Consider the following 20468-nt stretch of genomic DNA (forward strand, 5'->3'; position numbering starts at 1 on the left):
ATGCATCCCAGGGGCTGGGCTTGCTCCTCCTGCCTCCTCCTGTTTGGTGGCTTTTGCTGCAAATCACAGGGCTCTGTGCTGCACACTGTAGCTTCTAGGGTTTTGCTTGCCATCTCTCTCCAGATTCCCAGCTAGCCGCGCTCAACCGCGCAGTCTGGAACCCAGACCTGGGTCAGACCCCTCCTCTGTCACTGCTCCCAGCAGAGGAACCAGGGCTGTACAGCTCTGCCACATGTCTGTCTCCTGGATCAGGCTCAAGTTGCAATCCCCCAAACAGGCGGCAGGAAGAAGGGTCCTTCTGAGTGGCCCACAGGAGCTGAAAAGGTTCTGTGTTCACAGCTTCCCCATCTATAGGGGCTATACCAGCAAGTCACTTGGACCCTCTGAAAAGGGTTAAGCACCCACAGAAAATAACCCCAATACCAACTCCCCCCCCCCGGATACCTTTGCTTTATCTGTGCCCTGAGACCCTTCTACCCAAAGAAAACACTGGGGTGGTCCTGGAAGGAAGGAGACTGTCAGAACGTCCCTCAGGTGAGTGTGTGGGCCCTGCTCTGACACACCCAGTGCTGTGTGGCCTGGAGAATGGAAACCCAGCCTCTGGAAGGCTTGATGCTGATGTCTGTAGAGGGATAGCGTGATGCTGCTGTGTATGGAAGGCTCGGTGCCCTCCCCTCGCTCAGCCAGCACTGCCTATCTACCATCTCGTGATGACCCTGTTCTGCAGTAAGCAGAAGAGGAAGCTGAGCAAAAACACTTGTCAGGGCAGGTGAGTAACAACTTTTCACTGGCGTCCAAGGAGAGGAGACTGCCGCCTTCCTGCAGGCCTTTCCCCTTTCGCAGAGAAGAAGTCACATCTTGGGACAGAGCTGAGAAGAAATGGATACCTCTGTAGGGATACTTAGTTTGTGTTTGAACCAATAAAGCTTGCCTGAAAATCAGAGTGCAGATCTAAGCTACTAGAGGTCAGGCAGTGATAGCACACACCTTTAATCCCAGAACTGGGAGAGACAAAGGCAGAGGGATCTCTGTTAGTTCAAGGCTACTCTGGGCTACAGAAGATTGAATCTGTCTAAAAGAGAAACAGCTCACACAAATGTGATCCTAGTACTTGTGAGCCCACTCCTTTAATCCCAGCACAGGAGGGATATGGCTGGGAGGAGAGAGGAATATAAGATGGGAAGAGACAGTCTGAGGACAGGATCGCCCCTTCAGTTTGAACTTTGGTCGAGGTAAAAGGTCTCTTTAGTGGCTGGCACACTGCTCTGATTCTTCAGCCTTCACGCCCTAGTATCTGACTCTGGGTGGGTTTTTTTTTTGTTGTTTTTTGTGTTTTTTAAGAATAATTGGAATTTGTGCTATGTACCTCTGCTGGGAGGCTCCCTTGGGAGGGTGGAGCAGAGCTCAGCTGTACCAGTGCTGAGAGCCCCAGGATTGGTGCATCTGGCGGGGAGACCACCCCTCCCCATAGCCCAGCTTCAGGTAGAGCCTGACTTCCCAACAAGTCAGGATGCCTTTCCCTAGTTGCCCGTGTCTTCCTTTCTGGGTGTACTTCTTGGATCCAGAATTCAACTTCATGATTCTCTTCTCGATGGCCTTCCAGTGCGAATTTAGAGAAGCTGTCTCCCACCAGCTCTGGGGCTCATCGCTTCTCCTAGACTCTGTCCTAAGACTCTCAAGAGTGGGGATCACCACTGCGTGCTGGTGCTGCTGACTTTATATGCGGGTGCTGGGACACAAATGTAGGTCCCCACTGTTGTCTGACAAGTACTCTGCCAACCGAGGAATCCCCCCAACGCAATCCCTAGTTCCGGTTTCTTAGTCCCTATGTTCGCCATGATTGTCACTCTCTGTGGCTCTCACGAGCTGGATGTTCCTCAGAAGGTGGAAGTCCATATCCCATTCCCCATGGTGTCTGTCTATCCATGTTGATGTGACTGTGGTCTGTGCTCTGAAAACAATGATGACCCAACATGAAGAACAATGTAGTCTTCTGCCTGTTGGTCAGAACTATAACCAAAATGCTAGAGGTTTGGCTGCATGGAGTCAGCCTGTCTCCTAGCCTTTTCGTTTCTGCCAGAGACCGTCTCTTCTGAGGCCTTCAGGGCCTCTGTCGCTAGTCTCTCTGAGCTTTGGGAATTGAAGGTGACCATGGTGTGCATTGACACTTCTCCTCCTGTGATACCGTTGCTCCAGTTTCTGACACCCCTCGGTGTGAATATCTGCTAAGAGGGGCCCAAGCTACACAACATAAGTGGCGAGCGTCCACAGTAATTTTAAGTCCAGAGGAGATCCTTCTTTCACTTCCTGACACCAGGTCTTGCTGTGGGATAACCCTTCTGTATGCTGCTGGCTGATGAAAAAGCTGATTTGGCCTTTAACAAGGCAGAATAAATCTAGGTGGGAAAGCCAAACAGGGAGAAAGAAGGGCAGAATCATGTGAGACGGGGTCAGAACCCAAGACACAAGACACAAGCAGACAGGGAAAGCCACGGCCACAGGGCAACACATAGATTAAACGAAATGGGTTAATTTAACTGTAAGAGATATTTAGTAATAAGCCTCAGCAATAGGCCAAAATTTGTAATCAATATAACCTGAGTGACTATTACTATTATCGATTGTATTTCGAGACAGGGATTCTCTGTGTAACAGTCAGTCCTAACTGTCCTGGAAGTAACTTGTAGATCAGGCTGGCCTCTAACTCACAGAGACCCGCCTCCCTCTGCCTCCTGAGTGCTGGGATTAAAGGTTTGCACCACCACCTCTCAGCCTAGGGATTAATTCAAAGCTGCTACTGGATGGTGCAGTCCAGAGAAACCTCTGTTTCCAACCCCTCCATGAAATCTGTAAAATGGTTGCGGGATCACCTTAGTCAGGAAGTGTTGCCCCAGCATGCTTCAGTGTCTGATACAGATTTGTAGCACTGGACAGATGAAGAGGGAGGCCAATGCCTGTAATGTCAGCACTTGGCAGTAGAACAGAACGAGCAGATGTTTGAGGACACGTAGGGCCTTCATTGAGCTTCAGAATGGGTCACTAGCCCTGTCTCAAAGAATCATAAATCCAAATACTTGGAGACACACCAGTCCACAAAAGTTCAGTTTATTCTTTATGATTCTTTTTCCATTCTCTCTCCTTCCTCTCTCCTCCCACCACCACCCCATATGTGTGCCTGTGTGTGTGTGTATCTGTGATTCTTCTTACATGTATACGGATGCACTTGTGTCTGTGTGTACACATACATTCCTTTAGTATATATGCATGTGGAAGCCACAGGAAAACCTCAGTGTTTGTTCCTAAGACACATTCACCTTGTTTATTTGAAACAGGCCACTCATTTACATCAGATCTCATGGTTTCTGCTAGACTGGTTATATTCACCTTTTTTTTTTTTTGACACAGGTCGCTCATCCATATCAGATCTCAGTGATACTTCTAGGCTGGTGGCATTGACAGTGAGACCCAGTAATCAGCATATGGTTGCCTTGCCAGTGGTGGATTCCAAGCATATGTCACCATTCCTGTTTGCCAACGGAGAGGGGGAAGACAGGAAGTCAGAATACATGCTTGCCTAGCAAGCAGTGAACGGACACCTCTCTCTCAAGCTTCCTTTGCTTTTTCAGGAGAGTGTTTCTCTGTAAACAGTCCTTGCTATTCTGGAACTCTCTTTGTGAATGCGACAGATCTTGAACTCACAAAGATCCTCCTGCTTCTGCCTAATGAGTGTGCTTCCTTTGCTTTGGTTTTTATGTTTTCCCTAGTTGCTCTGCTGTCTTTTTGTGTGAATTTCCTGAGACAGGTTGGTACTGACGGCTGGACAAGCTGAAGCAGGGACATCTAAGCTGAAGGCACCTTCCCAGGCCTCTTTTTTTGTTGCTATTGTTGTTTGGTTTTTGTTCTCTAGACCTATAAATGTTTTTCAATATGGTTTTCGGTTTACATCCCTTAAGGCCTCCTTCTCATTTGGCCATCCCAGAAACTGGTTTCTTCCCACCAGTGAGAGCCCTGGGACCACGTGACCCCGGCACAGAAGACCTTCCTAGCTACTTCCTGGACTGCTCACGTCAATGCAGTCAAGAAGCATCGGGTGTGGCCATGCTGCAGATGTGACATGTTTGTGTGCTTCAGACACAGCTACCAATAAGACATAGGTGCCCTGAAGCACGGGACTGCTTCAAGAGTCAATGCCAAAGTTTTTGTGGGAAATAGTTCTGAAAACTACCAGCCACGGTGAAATCAAACAGGATTAGAAAATCCTGACTGAGAAGTTGTGCTGCAATATTTCAATTCACTTGGGATTGGATACCATAGGTTTACATCAGTGTTGGGGTCCAGCCCCAACATAAACTATCTCCCTGGGCCAGTGTGGAGGGGTAGGAATAGTTGAGACACAGCTCATAGGGCAATATCAGGAGGGAGTCCCAGGATTCATTCAATCCTTAAGATCACCCGTGTTTATTATCCAAACAGCTTTTCTATCAAAAGGTGAACTGAGGGGAAGTTCATTAGCGTTCTTTTTCGAGGTAGGGGGACTAAAGTCACTTCCACAAGTATGGTTGCTCCTTCAGGTAGCCTGGATTAACACTTCCCAGGTGATCTCCATAATGGCAAAGAAAGAATCAGAACAATATTAGCATATCCTAATCTTTTTAGGATGGCGACATCCTGTCTGGAAGTCATGTGACCACCTTCCGTGTGGCCAGGTATGAGCTGGCCTGTAAGTTTGGCTGCCATACAATGGCCTGTATATAATGGCCTGTATAATATTGCCCCACAGGTCAGGATAAAAATCAAGTCAACATTTAATATAGTAAATAATAAACATGAATTTATTTATTGAATAATGAAATAGTACACAGGAAATTCTGTGTCTGGCCTGTGAAATATTCTTTCACCTCTGGGAGTGGAATATAGTCCTGATGTGCCAACATCAAGTGAAAACTATCAGTGTCATACTACCATGACACCACGGGAAATGGCTAGGGATGCCATTCTGTTGCCGTCCCACAGAGGCAGCTTACAACAGGTTACCCCGCTGGTCTTGATAGGTTCAAGTGACCCGTGATGTTCAGCAGAGTTATCCGAGCAGACAGACAAAAATGAAGTTGAAACCACAGTTATGCAGGAACCTTTCGCTAGAATGCTGTGGACAAAATCACAGTTATCGCAGGTTGAGAAATCGATCCCACACATAAGAACAATCATTTATGAAAGATGAAGCCTTCACCCATGTTTCTATTCCCTTTTCTTCATGCCTCCCATCTTTTGTGTGTGTGTTCATATGTGTCTTCTGGAGCACTGCCTGTGTCCACTCCCATGTGAGTAGGAGGGTCTCAAGTGTCATACTTACCTTGCTTCCTGAGACACTCTCCTTGAACCTGTGACTTGTCAGTAACTCTAGATCACCTGTACAAGGATGAAAAGGGGACTTCTCCCTTCCACCTCCATAGAGGTAGGATGATGCGCTCCCACTGGCCTTCAAGGCTTTTTTGTGGCAGCTGGTTCTGAGCCCACGCCCTCACGTTTGAAGAGCGAGCACTTGGTGGAGTGAGTTATTCCTGTCACTAGGAGGGCAATTTGATGGCTACGTTCTCATCTCATGATATCTCTCAGGAGCCTAATGTTGTCAACAGAACAAATGAATAATTGACCCTGTGTGGTGGTCAATCCCTGTTGGAGCTCTGTATGGAAAGCAAGAAGAGATTGTGATTGGATGTGTTCACGAGTGCTTGCAAGTTAAGGAAGACCAAAGGTTATTATGCATTTCCTGCCAATGGTGAGCAGCTTGGGGAATCAGAAAGGTTGGTCAAAAACCAAAAACCAAACAAAAGCAACCACATGATTTCTTGACTTGTGTGAAGATGAGCAGTGTGGATTTGCTGTCTGAAAGGGGCAGAGAAGCCACCACAAGCTTTCCTGAGGTAAGACCGAAGGGCAGATGAGGCTGGTGCCTTCGAGACCTTGAAAGGAAGTGCCCTGGCTTTATTGGATGGTGTCCCTAATGGATTCTGTAACCTTGTCTGTCAGGGACAGATTTCTTTCACATTGTCCCTGGCTAGACAGCCTTTGCTTGAGGAGAGCTGAGCAGACATGTGTGTCCCATTCTAACCTTCCATGGTGCTCAGCCTGAATTCTCTGGCCACCTGCCCACCTACCTCCCATTCAGCTTCACCACGACAGGAGACAGATCATGATGTCAGAGTCACACAGAGTTTGCTATTCCCCTGCTTTCCAAAGGCTCATGAGAAAGCTGTGAAGATCATCCTTTGCTTGATTAGATGGCTTTCCCAACACCAGGAGCTGATTGACAGGACACTCCCTAAACTCCATGATGCCCTGCGCTGGTCCAGGACTTATGTTCACATTGACTACTGTGTCTGATAGTCAGGGGCTGGAAGACACTAACGCTGAATGCCCCACCTCTTTCAGCAAGTTGGCAGAGAGGCTGTGGCATGGGTTGGTTGACGGGCTGCCACTGTGGTCAGACTTCCGTTGTCACATAAGGCAGACCACTGATGGTTTTGTATGTTGTGTCTCCCAGTGAGGATTGAGGGGTGTGCCTGTTGTTTGTTCTTTTTCTGAAACTATCTAGCCCATTCTGACCGTGTGAGGTGGTCCCGAACATCCAATTGGGTGCAGAGAGGCAAACAGGGCTCCTCTAGGTGAGGGGTTCCACAAAAGAAACTTTGTTGTGGATTTGACTGAGTGCAAGGGTCTCTTCTGTCTTCCCGACATCTTTATGGAAATGCAGGTTTGTAACTTTCAAGAGAGACAGTGGTGTCATCGGCTCTCTGAGAGAGCAAGGAGAGCAGAAGGGTGGGGACAGTGACAGTCAGAGCTCAGGGAGATGCTACCCAAGAGTTTGCTCTCCCCATCCTGGATAATATATGGCTTAGTTTGAATGAGAATGACTCCCATGGATGGACATGTTTGGATATGGAACAGGAGGTATGGCCTGCAAGGAGGAAGTGTCAGTAGGGGTCACAGAGCTTTAAGGATTCTACAGCCAAACCATTCCAAATAATTCTCTCTCTCTCTCTCTCTCTCTCTCTCTCTCTCTCTCTCTCTCTCTGTGTGTGTGTGTGTGTGGGGGGGGGTGTTGCTTGAGAATCAGTGTCAGCTATCACCTCCAGCTCCAATGTCACGACTGCCTGCCTATTGCTAGATTCCCATCAGGATGGTCATGTACTGTCCCCCTCTGCAACTGTGGAACCTTAAATAACATGCTTTCTCACTTAAGTGGCCTTGGCCACAGTGTTTTGTCAGCAGAATGGGCTAATTCAGTAAGTGAATGCTAGAATAGGTATCTGTCTGCACCAAGGTCCTATCTCAAAGGTCCTAGGGTATCTGCAAATGATTCTTGACACAGGGAGACAAGTGTCAAGCCCTCCTCAGGATGACCTGCTGACCCACTGCCCCATCAACACTAGAGTTCGGCACTGTAGGCTGCCACAGAGACTGTGTGTGCAAGCTGTGCTCAGCGGTGGCTGAGGAAGTAGACTGCTGTTTGCTAAGCTGATGCAACACCCACATTCAGAAAGACCAATGCCAGCATTCTCAGCAGACATAAAGCCCGATTCATTGGTGGATTCCATCAAGATCAGGCTTCAGAAACTCATCTTCCACACAGAGACACTCAGAGAACTCAAACTAATTCATCTAAATCAGCGCTTCTCAACCTGTGGGTCTCAACCTCTTTGGGGATCGAATGAGCCTTTCACAGGCTCACCTAAGATCGGAAACAGGAGCAAAGGTAACTGTTTTTTGGGGGTCTCCACAACATAAGGAACTGTATTAAGGTTGCAGCATTAGGAATATTGAGAACCACTGATTCAAATAATCCCCTCAGACAAGAACCCTGGATTCCCTGTCAGCTGGGAAGCTCTCGCTGACACAGAGCTGTTCACAACCTGCATGGTGACCATGAGGATTCTGCAGTCACCTCACTCAGCAAGAATGTACACAATAACACTGGCTGATACCTTGTAGCTCCATGACAGTGACTGTTTTCCCCAATCTAGACCCCGGATGTCATCACTGGACACAAAGCCGGCCAAGGATGCAGGCCTTGTCCAGCAGTGATGTTCCACAGTCCTCTCAAGTCCTAGTTACCTTTTCACAGTAGCCAGAAAAGTCCTGTAATTTTAGACAATCAGAGTGAAAGAATCATTCAATGGGATAAAAATACTACCACAGTTTCTAAACTTCTGGAACATGGGAAGGGCAGCATGGACCCTGGTGGCAGGAGGCTGTGAAGAAAAGGACGCAGATGCTACCAGATCAGCCTGTGGTTGGATAGAGCAGAAAGAGGAGGCTCCTGGGAAGGGGTTGGTTTGAACCCCCTAGGGAGGCATGGTCTTCTGCTCCTGAGTACCCATGCCCTGCACCCCATACCTCTCTTCTCCAGGGAGTTTCTCCCGATCAGCCCGCCCAAGGTCCCTGTCCTTGCCCTACCTGCTCATCTCTTTCTTCTCAACTGCGTGGCTGGAACTGGAATTTCCCATGGGCAGACTCCTCCCCTTCCCCAGCGTCATGCCCTGTCCCCCTCACTGTCTTACTGATTTTCTTCTCTCTTGCCTTGTCCCACAGACCCCTCTCCTCCTCTCTGCCCTGGATGTGGACTTCTTTACAGCTGGTTATCCATAAGGATCTTCAAAAATTAGGGGACGATTTGGTGAAGACCCCATGTCGTGTGGAACATGAAGTTGCATAACGTAGATTGCAGAAGTTGGATGGCTGACTCTTTAAAATAGGGTTCCCGTGTGTCCGACTTCTGTGTCCAGCCATAGCGCTGGGACAAGTATGAACTTACCTTGTGGGAGCTAAGAGCTCCCACTGCAGGGAGAGGAGGGGTAGAGAGCTTGTCCCAATGTTGTGTCACAAGGCATGATGTTCAGGCACATAGCTCTTAAATGTTCTGGCCTGGTACCCTCTTGTGGCTGGTAGGCCACACCAGGCCGAACAGCAGCCATGGTTTATGAACCATGGCCCCAGGCCTGTTCTTCAGACCTTGAAAGGAGACACAAACAAAGGACTCTGTTAGTGACTCTGACATAGACAGGACTCACCACTAGGCTAGCCTGTTGTTCCACAGCTCTCTACGTGATTCCTCTTGCCTAACCTGATCTCCCTACCCCAAGCCCAAACCCCTCTCCTTCCCTCCGCTGCCCCTGGTTGCATCCTCTGCTTCTCTGCTTCAGGCTCAACTTCCCCAAATCCATATAAAGGGGTAGAGTGGGAACGCTCCTTCTAGGGTCACAGACATTAGGGTTCGTATCCTATAACAGGTACAGCATATCCTTGGCAAAAGCCAAGATCTAATACACAAGAAATCACTGGACATGTCTAACCGGGCTCATTGGGACTCCATTTCCCACCTCTCCCTGTCCCTCACCTGGGGGTTGGGGTTCCTTCCGTTGGGGTGAGGAGGCAACAGAAGAAACAGCAGCAGAGACGATGAATTTGCCTCCTCACCCCTTTAAGGCGCCAACTCTTCTTCTTCTTGTCAGGGTTCTGGTTTTCAGCATGCAAGTTGTCTTCACGGTCCACATTTGAGCTAGGCGGGCTGCCCACGGATTCTTCATATTCCTCCCTCCGGCTCAGGAGAGGGGCCAAGGACTCCTCACTCCCCCAGGGGGAGCCAGGGATAATGATGACTTCGGGATATAGACATGGGTGCACAGGACCACCAAATGTTACATCATTCTCTGTGCCCTGGCTTGGGCCATCACCTATGGTGCCCTCATTCTCCCTGCTGAGGCCAGTGCCCCTGGTGACGTCGGGGTCTTCACTGCGACTCAGGGGATCACAATCAGTTACATCAACTCCATTGCCCTCTCTTGGGCCATGGCCTGTGGTGGACTCAGTAACCATGCTGGGGCCAGGGCCCTCGGTGACCTGAGGGTCTTCATTGTGGCTCAGGGGACCATGATAGGTTACATGAATTGCAATGGCCCGGCTTGGGCCATGGCCTATGGTGGACTCACTATCCCTGCTGGGGCCAGGGCCCTTGATGACCTGAGGGTCTTCATTGTGGCTCAGGGGATCACAATCAGTTACATCAATTCCTATGCCCTCTCTTGGGCTCTGGCCTGTGGTGGACTCAGTAACCATGCTGGGGCCAGGGCCCTTGGTGACCTGAGGGTCTTCATTGTGGCTCAGGGGATCACAATCAGTTACATCAATTCCTATGCCCTCTGTTGTGCCATGGCCCGTGGTGGACTCAGTAACCATGCTGGGGCCAGGGCCCTTGGTGACCTGAGGGTCTTCATTGTGGCTCAGGGGACCACGATAGGTTACATGAATTGCAATAACCCAGCTTGGGCCATGGCCTGCGGTGGACTCATTATCCCTGCTGGTGCCAGGGCCATTGGTGACCTGAGGGCCTTCATTGTGGCTCAGGGAATGACAATCAGTTACATCAATTCCTTTGCCCTCTCTTGGGCCATGGCCTGTGGTGGACTCAGTAACCATGCTGGGGCCAGGGCCCTTGGTGACCTGAGGGTCTTCATTGTGGCTCAGGGGATCACAATCAGTTACATCAATTCCTATGCCCTCTGTTGTGCCATGGCCTGTGGTGGACTCAGTAACCATGCTGGGGCCAGGGCCCTTGGTGACCTGAGGGTCTTCATTGTGGCTCAGGGGATCACAATCAGTTACATCAATTCCTATGCCCTCTGTTGTGCCATGGCCTGTGGTGGACTCAGTAACCATGCTGGGGCCAGGGCCCTTGGTGACCTGAGGGTCTTCATTGTGGCTCAGGGGATCGCAATCAGTTACATCAATTCCTATACCCTCTGTTGTGCCATGGCCTGTGGTGGACTCAGTAACCATGCTGGGGCCAGGGCCCTCGGTGACCTGAGGGCCTTCATTGTGGCTCAGGGGATCACAATCAGTTACATCAATTCCTATGCCCTCTGTTGTGCCATGGCCTGTGGTGGACTCAGTAACCATGCTGGGGCCAGGGCCCTTGGTGACCTGAGGGTCTTCATTGTGGCTCAGGGGATCACAATCAGTTACATCAATTCCTATGCCCTCTGTTGTGCCATGGCCTGTGGTGGACTCAGTAACCATGCTGGGGCCAGGGCCCTTGATGACCTGAGGGTCTTCATTGTGGCTCAGGGGATCACAATCAGTTACATCAATTCCTATGCCCTCTCTTGGGCTCTGGCCTGTGGTGGACTCAGTAACCATGCTGGGGCCAGGGCCCTTGATGACCTGAGGGTCTTCATTGTGGCTCAGGGGATCACAATCAGTTACATCAATTCCTATGCCCTCTCTTGGGCTCTGGCCTGTGGTGGACTCATTATCCCTGCTGGTGCCAGGGCCATTGGTGACATGAGGGCCTTCATTGTGGCTCAGGGAATCACAATCAGTTACATCAATTCCTTTGCCCTCTGTTGTGCCATGGCCTGTGGTGGACTCAGTAACCATGCTGGGGCCAGGGCCCTTGGTGACCTGAGGGTCTTCATTGTGGCTCAGGGGATCACAATCAGTTACATCAATTCCTATGCCCTCTGTTGTGCCATGGCCTGTGGTGGACTCAGTAACCATGCTGGGGCCAGGGCCCTTGGTGACCTGAGGGTCTTCATTGTGGCTCAGGGGATCACAATCAGTTACATCAATTCCTATGCCCTCTGTTGTGCCATGGCCTGTGGTGGACTCAGTAACCATGCTAGGGCCAGGGCCCTTGATGACCTGAGGGTCTTCATTGTGGCTCAGGGGATCACAATCAGTTACATCAATTCCTATGCCCTCTCTTGGGCTCTGGCCTGTGGTGGACTCATTATCCCTGCTGGTGCCAGGGCCATTGGTGACATGAGGGCCTTCATTGTGGCTCAGGGAATCACAATCAGTTACATCAATTCCTTTGCCCTCTCTTGGGCCATGGACTGTGGTGGACTCAGTAACCATGCTGGGGCCAGGGCCCTTGGTGACCTGAGGGTCTTCATTGCGGCTCAGGGGATCACAATCAGTTACATCAATTCCTATGCCCTCTGTTGGGCCATGGCCTGTGGTGGACTCAGTAACCATGCTGGGGCCAGGGCCCTTGGTGACCTGAGGGTCTTCATTGTGGCTCAGGGGATCACAATCAGTTACATCAATTCCTATGCCCTCTGTTGTGCCATGGCCCGTGGTGGACTCAGTAACCATGCTGGGGCCAGGGCCCTCGGTGTCCTGAGGGCCTTCATTGTGGCTCAGTGGATCACAATCAGTTACATCAATTCCTATGCCCTCTGTTGTGCCATGGCCTGTGGTGGACTCAGTAACCATGCTGGGGCCAGGGCCCTTGGTGACCTGAGGGTCTTCATTGTGGCTCAGGGGATCACAATCAGTTACATCAATTCCTATGCCCTCTGTTGTGCCATGGCCTGTGGTGGACTCAGTAACCATGCTGGGGCCAGGGCCCTTGATGACCTGAGGGTCTTCATTTTGGCTCAGGGGACCACGATAGGTTACATGAATTGCAATAACCCGGCTTGGGCCATGGCCTGTGGTGGACTCACTATCCCTGCTGGTGCCAGGGCCCTTGGTGACCTGAGGGTCTTCATTGTGGCTCAGGGGATCACAATCAGTTACATCAATTCCTTTGCCCTCTCTTGGGCCATGGCCTGTGGTGGACTCAGTAACCATGCTGGGGCCAGAGCCCTTGGTGACATGAGGGTCTTTATTGTGGCTAAGGGGACCATGATAGGTTACATGAATTACAATGGCCCGGCTTGGGCCATGGCCTGTGGTGGACTCACTATCCCTGCTGGGGCCAGGGCCCTTGGTGACCTGAGGGTCTTCATTGTGGCTCAGGGGATCACAATCAGTTACATCAATTCCTTTGCCCTCTGTTGTGCCATGGCCTGTGGTGGACTCAGTAACCATGCTGGGGCCAGGGCCCTTGGTGACCTGAGGGTCTTCATTGTGGCTCAGGGGATCACAATCAGTTACATCAATTCCTATGCCCTCTCTTGGGCTCTGGCCTGTGGTGGACTCAGTATCCCTGCTGGGGCCAGGGCCCTTGGTGACCTGAGGGTCTTCATTGTGGCTCAGGGGATCACAATCAGTTACATCAATTCCTATGCTATCTGTTGGGCCATGGCCTGTGGTGGACTCAGTAACCATGATGAGGCCAGGGCCCTTGGTGACCTGAGGGTCTTCATTGTGGCTCAGGGGCTCACAATAGGTTACATCAATTTTTATGGCCACTCCTGGGCCATGGCCTGTTCTGTCTTTAGTATCCCTGCTGGGGCCAGTAGCCATCGTGACATCAGGGACTGTAGTTTGGCTTGGGGGAGTACCATCCCAGTCTTCGATATCTGTACATTGAGTTTTGCAAGGGCCCATAGTTTCTTTGTGGTCTTCCCCCTGGCTCAGGGCACACAGCAGAGTAAGGCCTGACCGGAAGTTGATGCTGCCCTTCTCCTGCACCTCATCCTCTCCGCTGTCATCCTCCATGTCTAAATCCTCCATGCAGGAGAAGTAGTCCTCCTCTGACTCACTGTCAAGATCAGTTTCATTCGAGTTAGTACTCTCCATCTCCTCAGAAAAATTCTGTGAGGCCGACAAAACCGGCCAGCTCTTATGCCCCAGTTTTTCCGTTTCCTCGTCCATGACCCCCACCCTGACGGGTGGGGGATGGGACCACCACAAGATTCTAGAAGGAAAAAGACAAAAGCAGGTCTAGAGAAGTTTATGGCTCTAAATGTCTAAATCATGAAAATCATCAAAAAATTAGCTACCTCAAACCTCCTAATGATACATCTTAGGATCAGAGGTTAAAAAAAATAATTGTCAACCCAAACCCCAAAGCAATTATGAGAAAGCATAAGAAAGAGCAGAGACGAAATAAGTGGTCTCTTAGAGTTTGAATCAGAGACCAAAGAAACAAGGATCTGGTGATTTGAAAGGATGAAGTCTGACAAACCCTTGACCTGCATCACCCAGAGAGAAGATTCAAACTCTTGAAATGTGAGACAAGACATAAAGTATGAAGGAAGGACAAGTAGGACCTAGGGAGCCCTGCGTGTGTGTGATGTGAACTGACTCTAAACAGTTGATACTCCTGTAAGCAAGAGATTTCTTGAATTATAAGAGACACTAACGTTGATAAGATGTTATTAAACCTACATAGCACTTGCTGCCTTCCAACTACTCCACCCTGAGCATGAGGATCAATTCCACATGTTATAAAACATTCACAGGGATCAATTTAGGGATGAGATGGAAAGAGAAACACAACTTCTGCTAGCAAGGACATCTCAGGACCAACAGAGTGCATGATGGCTCTTTCCATATAACAGAGACCACTGCTCCTCGGGAAGCATCAAAAAGCCACGAAGAAAGATCATTGCAAATATAGTCTTGAAAGCCAGTATAATCCTGAGGCTGAACCCATAACAACAACAACCACAACACACACACACACACACACACACACACAGGATTAAGTGTATCCCAGTGTCCTTGACCAACATTCACTTGTACATCTGTTATCAGATTCCTTGCTTCTTCACACAAATTCAAACAATCCATGACAGCTAGGATGTTTCCTATTCACAGAGAGTTCAACAGGGAATCCTAGGACAATTCTATGGGCAACTATCTAACAGGCATGTAAGGAGATCAAGTGAAGAGGTCCATACTTAGCCACAAAAACATCAACTTTTGTTGTTCTCTGAAGACAAAATAGACATGATGTTCGTACTGCAATCCCCACCCCCTTTCTGGTTCCAGAGAAATGGTGACTAGAGCTGTGCATCATTAGCTCGAATCCTAATTGAAATGGGGGACTTTGGGGCACACACCAGGGGCAGCTGTAATGTCACAGAGCAGATGAAAAGGATCCCAGGTCATTGTATACATCTATAGAAGTGTTACAGAGGATTCCTTATTTCACACAGATAAGGTTTAAAATAAGAAAAATGAAACTAAAGTAAAACGTGGCAAAAATATTTAAATGGAACAATTCAGCAAAATGAACACATAAGCAGAAATCTGTGCCTCAACAAAAAGCATTGATTGTATGTATCAAAAACAACTGAACACAAAATCCAGACAACAAAGAGGAAATCTCCCAATGTCAAGGTCCAAGAGATTAGGAGATTCCAGTTTATGAGGTCAAGTGTAGAAGTCTGGCTGCTCTCTATCCAACAAGAGTTTCTCTGCAGCATCAAGACAAACCGCAGTCTGCTGCAGGGCCTTATAGGATGAGATTTCGATAACTTCTCACAAAGGCCTTTTGTGATGTCACAGTAAGGAATGGACCAGTAACAGCAAAAAGACCAAAAGATGATTCTCTACCCTGCTCCAGGGACTACATAACTTTTGTCAAGGCTGTGAGCAAATCCCCAACAAAATACAGCTTAAATGACAAAGGGTAACCCTCTCTCAGGCTCTCAGGGGACAGGGAGGGGTGGCAGATGAGGAGCTGGGGACTTGGGAAGATAGGTCTGAAGCAGTTGGATACATGACTTTGGCAGGTCCCTGGTGTATCCAGCCACCCAATTCCTCCTGATGTCCTAGGCTTTTATGACTTCCCCAAACTGGATCAAACTGCACCTCCTGCTAGAACCCAGGCATTCAGACACATGAGAAGGTGTGAGTACCTCCCTATCAAACCTGAGCAGGACACTTTGACTTTAAGAACATAGTAAGCAGGTATCACAGTAACAAGGTAACAAGTGATATAGTAACAAGGTGGACAGACTCAGCAACTCTGTGCTGACCTTTGCTAGGGATGCGGGTATGGACTAGAGAATGAACCCATGGTGTGCCCCAATGCCCTTTGCACTAGGATGCTAAAGTTCTCTAAGTATTCTGATGACTACAGACATCGTCTCCACACTTCACACCTTCAGCTCCTTTATCTAAAACTCATATAGACGGTCATCTAAAGGATGCTAGCCCTCCCCGACACTGGGATGCTGTAATAAAATGGACTGTACCTCATGGTACACATGACATGTTTTTGGTCTTTTTTGCCGGGTGTTGGGGTGTAACATAGCAAGTGTGGAAGATAGCTACCAGGGTAGATGAGCATTTAAGTGCTCCAAAGGATCTGTGAGATAAAAGATGGCACAGGTAGATGTGATAAATCTTCACACGGGGATGAAAGAGATGGCTTTAAAGCTTGTCCATACTAGTAAACTTTGAAAACCAGAAGTATTAAATTTAAGGAATGTCAAGGAATAATCATGCTAAAGAATAGATATACAGGACTAGTAAAGAGAAACTGAATGAAAAGCACAAATTAAGTCAAGAACCACCTCAGCGACAGAAATGAAAACCAGAAAACTGGGAAGCAAACTCACTGTTTGGATGTCAAAGCAAATGAATAGCGTCTGTTTTCGTAGATCAGTAATATCAAGGTTTATATGAATCAATATACGAGCTCAACAACACTGCACCTAACCAAGCTAGTTTCTCTGCAGAGTGAGAAGCCCCAGCCCCAGCCAGGGCCTCATGTGGGCAGAGTCTGCAACTCCTCACAATGGCTCCAGTGAGGTCATGGGGGAAATGAACCAATCACAGCTATTTACAACCCCCCAAAAAAACCCACTTCACCTTCTGTCTCCCAGGACTGCATGGTTGTCTCACTGCCATGACCAATTCCCTGAGAAGCAGCAACATTTGTTCCATAGGTTGTGCTATGGCTCAGACTCTCAGAGGACAGGGAATCCATGTCTGGGGACTTGGGAAGATGGGTCTGAAGCAGCTGCTTACATGGCTTTGTCATGTCCTGTTGCCTCTAATGACTCAATTCCCCCTGCTGGGTTCCACCACCATGGGGCATTACAATGTTCAGAACAGCACCCCGTGTTAGAGACCAGAAATCCAGAGAATTGAGGAGGTGTGAAACCTCTCCCACACAAACCTTGAGGACATTTGGACTTTAATAACAGCAGCAGTACCAACAAGAGTGGACTCAGCCGGCTTTGGGCTAGCCTGGGTTAGAGACAGGCTATGGACTAGATAGTGAACACAGGCTTCTTCAAGGTCCTTTTCACTCAGACCCTCAAATTCTCTGATGACTCCAACTACTGCAGCCCTCTTCCTCTCCACCCTCAGGACACTCAGTTCCTTTCCCCTAAACTCATAGTTTTTAACACCCAAAGGATGATGGCCTGTCTGTGACACCGAGAGGCCATGAGAAAACTGTCATCCCTCGAGACTTTCCAGAGCGTGTTCTGTTTAATGAGTGGCATGGTGCACAGAAGAGTCTTAACGTGATAAGGGGATTTATAACCACAGGGAAATGGCGGGGAAAGTAACAAGGGAGGTGGGTATGCTCCGAGTGCACTACCGAATCAAATCCCTTATCTTTTACAGCTAACTTAACAAAAGTTAGGTAAAGAAATAAACCAATGTATGAAATGTCAAAGATGAATGTGTAGAGAATAACAGAAAATGGTTGATGAGGAAATAAACTGAAGGAGGTGCGAACTAAATCTAAGCCAAGTCAGTCAAAATTCAGACACAAACCCGCCCCCACTGGGAGGCACACTCACGATGTTCAGGTCAGTGGTGGTCACAGATGTTCACTTCCAAAGACGCACAATAAAAATCAAAATCTATAAAATCTATAAAAAAAATCTAGAGTAAAGTTCTCTGCACCCAACCAACGGTTTCACTGCAGCCTAAGAACAAGGTCTAGGCCCAGCTGGTGCCTAATATAGGTGGGTCTCTCTCATACATCACAATGGTTCCTTGTGAGGTCACGGAGCCATGCGCCAATCACAGTTGACCAGAAGTCAGCATAGCTTTGGAGTTCTTTGCTCATGGCTCCTCCCACATCAATGCCAAGACTCAGTATAAGGGAGGTAGAAGTTATTTGACTCAGGCTTGCAGAGGATCAGAACAGCAGGGTGGTGGGCTCAGCTGGTGGCACTGGCAGCAGGGCCTCAGGCGACTGCTTTCTCTGCATAGACATCTCCCCACCCTCGAGCCTATTGAAATATCCTTGCCATCTAGGCCACTCCTGAAATTCTTTTCTGTGTCAAAACCACAAATCCTGGTTGATCCTGAGTCAAGATCCCTAAAAGCTTAAACTGCTGAGGGTGACAGTTCCAAGTTAGTTTTCTATCATGTCAGTGACTGACATTTCAGGGGTAGAGAGCTGACTGTGTTGCCTGGTGGCCTAGGTTTACCTTCTGCATTGCTCCTTTATAGAATGAGAAATATATAATAAGCAGATCAGGTGACTGCTTGGTACTTATCTCCTCTACAAGCTGGGAGCTTTATTCTCTACCTGTATCACACTCCAGGCATCCTGGACTATGACCATACAGCTTGATCCCATCAGCTAAGCAGGGCTGGGCCCGGTTAGCACTTGGAGGGCACGCCAGGCATGTTGGCACACATGGTAATCTTACCATATGGGGGTGAAGGCAGGAGGATCAGAAGTTCAAGGTCATCCCTAGACATCTGTTAAGAACAACATGAGCTCCATGAGACCCTGTCTAAAAAAGGAAAGCAAAACATTTTAATACATTTCCACAGCTTTGGATTCAGCAATGCTTTCTTATCCCAGCAGCATAAGCACACACCGGGTGAGAGAAGGCTGTTAAGGGAGAACCCGGAACAGACAGACCTGGGCACTCATAGGGGAGGAAGAGCAGGTCATGTCCAAATACTCAGAAGGTGGAAGATAGACCCCTTGTTGCAACTCTGAATCATGGAAAAAGGTCAACATCGACTCTGCTCCCCACAAAATGGGAGGGTTCAGGGTTTTATGTAGCCCAGGCTGGTGTCAGATTTACCACGTAGACAAAACTAGCCTGGAACCTTTGATCCTCCTGCCTTTGTTTCCCAACTCCTTATACTGCAGGTGTGATTCCATGCCTGGCATTGCCTTCTAAATTCACTTAATTATTATTTTTAGTACTCTGTGTGTGTTCCTAGTGTATGTATGTATGTTCCTATGTGTATGTGTGTTGCTATGTGCATGTGTGTCTGTTCCTATGTATATGTTCCTATGTATATGTGTGTGAGTTCCTATGTGTGTATGTGTTCACAGCATGTGGCTATCAGAAGTATATCATATCCAAAGCTGGCACTGAACTCATGGGAATCCTCCTGCCTCTACCTCCTGTGTGCTGCTGTTATTCCAGGTATACTTCCCCATACCTCGTTTAATTTACTTTGCATTATGAAAAAAATAGTTCACTTAGTTTGTGTGAACAAAAATGTCTGAAAAGATGCTGTCTGGCTGTGAACAACAACAACAACAACGCTCCTGGAAGGAGTCTGTGCTGTGTCTGAAGAGCCAGTCAGACTAGGTAGAATTTCAATACTGTGCAGAGGTTTGAATTTGATAGGTCCAGAGGCTAATTACTTTACCTTGTGCTAGTTCTAGCTCCTTGCCGCACTCAGTATCTGAGTTTCTTCTTGTCTTCCTTCCCTTTTCTTTTTTTTTTTTTTTTTGACTTTTCAAAGCGCACAGGGTTTGGTTGCCTATCCTGGGCTGTCCTGGAATTCACCCTGTAGACCAGGCTGGCCTGGAACTCTGTAGATCCACCTTCCTCTGCTTCCTGAATGCTCGGATTAAAGGTGTCTGCCTCCACCACCCAGCTGTCGCTCTATTGAAACTAGCACCTCATGACAATAAATATAAACCTCCTTGAAGATATTAACTTAGCAGAACATTAGCTTCTCCAAATCAAAGCTCTAAGAATGTTGTCAGATCGCCTGTTCGCCTGTAGAATACCACTCCCCACTTCTCAACGGACCTGCCGCTCTGGTGTGCCCACAAATGTATTGAAGCTGCCTTGACTTACGATTGTCTTTGTTGTGTAAAACTGCACAAATCCTGTGAAAAGGCTTCCACATTGGAACATGGAATTTTGGGTAACCTAAATTTGTGGTCCTGGGCCGTGCTCACTCTAAATGACTCCAGAATAAACCATCTCTTATTCCCTTTAGGATGAGAGCTGAGGTGCTAATGTTGGCGTTTCTTTATACCTGAGAGATCGATAACACAAGGTGTTGTCCTCGGCCACTAAATCTTCAGAAACATCGGAAACCCCATGTTCAACACAGCAATGTGGTGTGTTGGTTATTTCCTGTTGCTGAGACAACAGTGACTTGAGGAGGTTGGAGGGTAGAGTCTGCCATGGCAGTGGGAGCTGAAGGCAGCCTCTCACATTGCATCCACACTCAGGAAGCTGAGAGCCTCTCCAGATGGAACTATATAACCAGCTCCTATACTTTGGTTTGGAAACAAGGTCTCATGAAGCTTCACTGGCTTCACACTGTTAGTAGCCACGCAGAGTCTGAACCTTCAAGGGTAGTCACTGTGTCAATGATGGGTGGCCTTTTATTTCCAGATAAAGCTTTGTAGCACAGACTGAGCATGTGCAGGAATGCACGCTCCCCATAGGAACAAGTGCGGCCTCCCTATAAATTCACACCTGTTCTTTGGTTTGGGAGAGCCCGGCTATAGAGACGATGCCTTGCTTCTCCTTCCTGCTGCAGGT

General features: G+C 48.4%; 1 protein-coding gene across 3 annotated transcripts; it reads right to left on the minus strand.

Moving 5' to 3' along the window:
* Positions 1-4814: 4814 nt before the first annotated feature.
* On the minus strand, positions 4815-17643 carry LOC148118435 (uncharacterized). 3 transcript variants are annotated; one of them, XR_015735929.1, is made up of 4 exons: positions 17502-17643; positions 9398-13648; positions 8816-9012; positions 4815-5146 (listed from the first exon to the last, which is right to left on the minus strand). XR_015735929.1 is itself a non-coding variant. In XM_087900218.1 (3 exons), the coding sequence occupies exons 2-3, from the start codon at positions 13603-13605 to the stop codon at positions 8979-8981; spliced, it is 4242 nt and encodes a 1413-aa protein (XP_087756344.1). In that variant the 5' UTR covers positions 13606-13648; positions 17502-17643; the 3' UTR covers positions 4815-8978. The 3 variants fall into 3 exon arrangements, 2 of the variants coding, with proteins under 2 accessions (XP_087756344.1, XP_087756345.1); XM_087900218.1 differs by having other exon boundaries at positions 4815-9012; XM_087900219.1 differs by lacking the exon at positions 17502-17643 and adding an exon at positions 16305-16978 and having other exon boundaries at positions 4815-9012.
* Positions 17644-20468: the final 2825 nt, after the last annotated feature.

Source organism: Myodes glareolus, chromosome 22 (genome assembly GCF_982192425.1).
Source record: "Myodes glareolus chromosome 22, mMyoGla1.1, whole genome shotgun sequence".
Classification (NCBI taxonomy): domain Eukaryota; kingdom Metazoa; phylum Chordata; class Mammalia; order Rodentia; family Cricetidae; genus Myodes; species Myodes glareolus.

What these genes read in the sequence shown, in the direction of transcription:
- LOC148118435 (XM_087900218.1), bottom strand. Translation starts at nt 13,605, where the DNA reads ATGGACGAGGAAACGGAAAAACTGGGGCATAAGAGCTGGCCGGTTTTG. An exon ending in GAAGGAACCCCAACCCCCAG is followed by an intron (nt 9,013 to 9,397) that starts GTGAGGGACAGG and finishes TCTCCTTTCAAG; the next exon opens with GTCTGAAGAACAGGCCTGGG.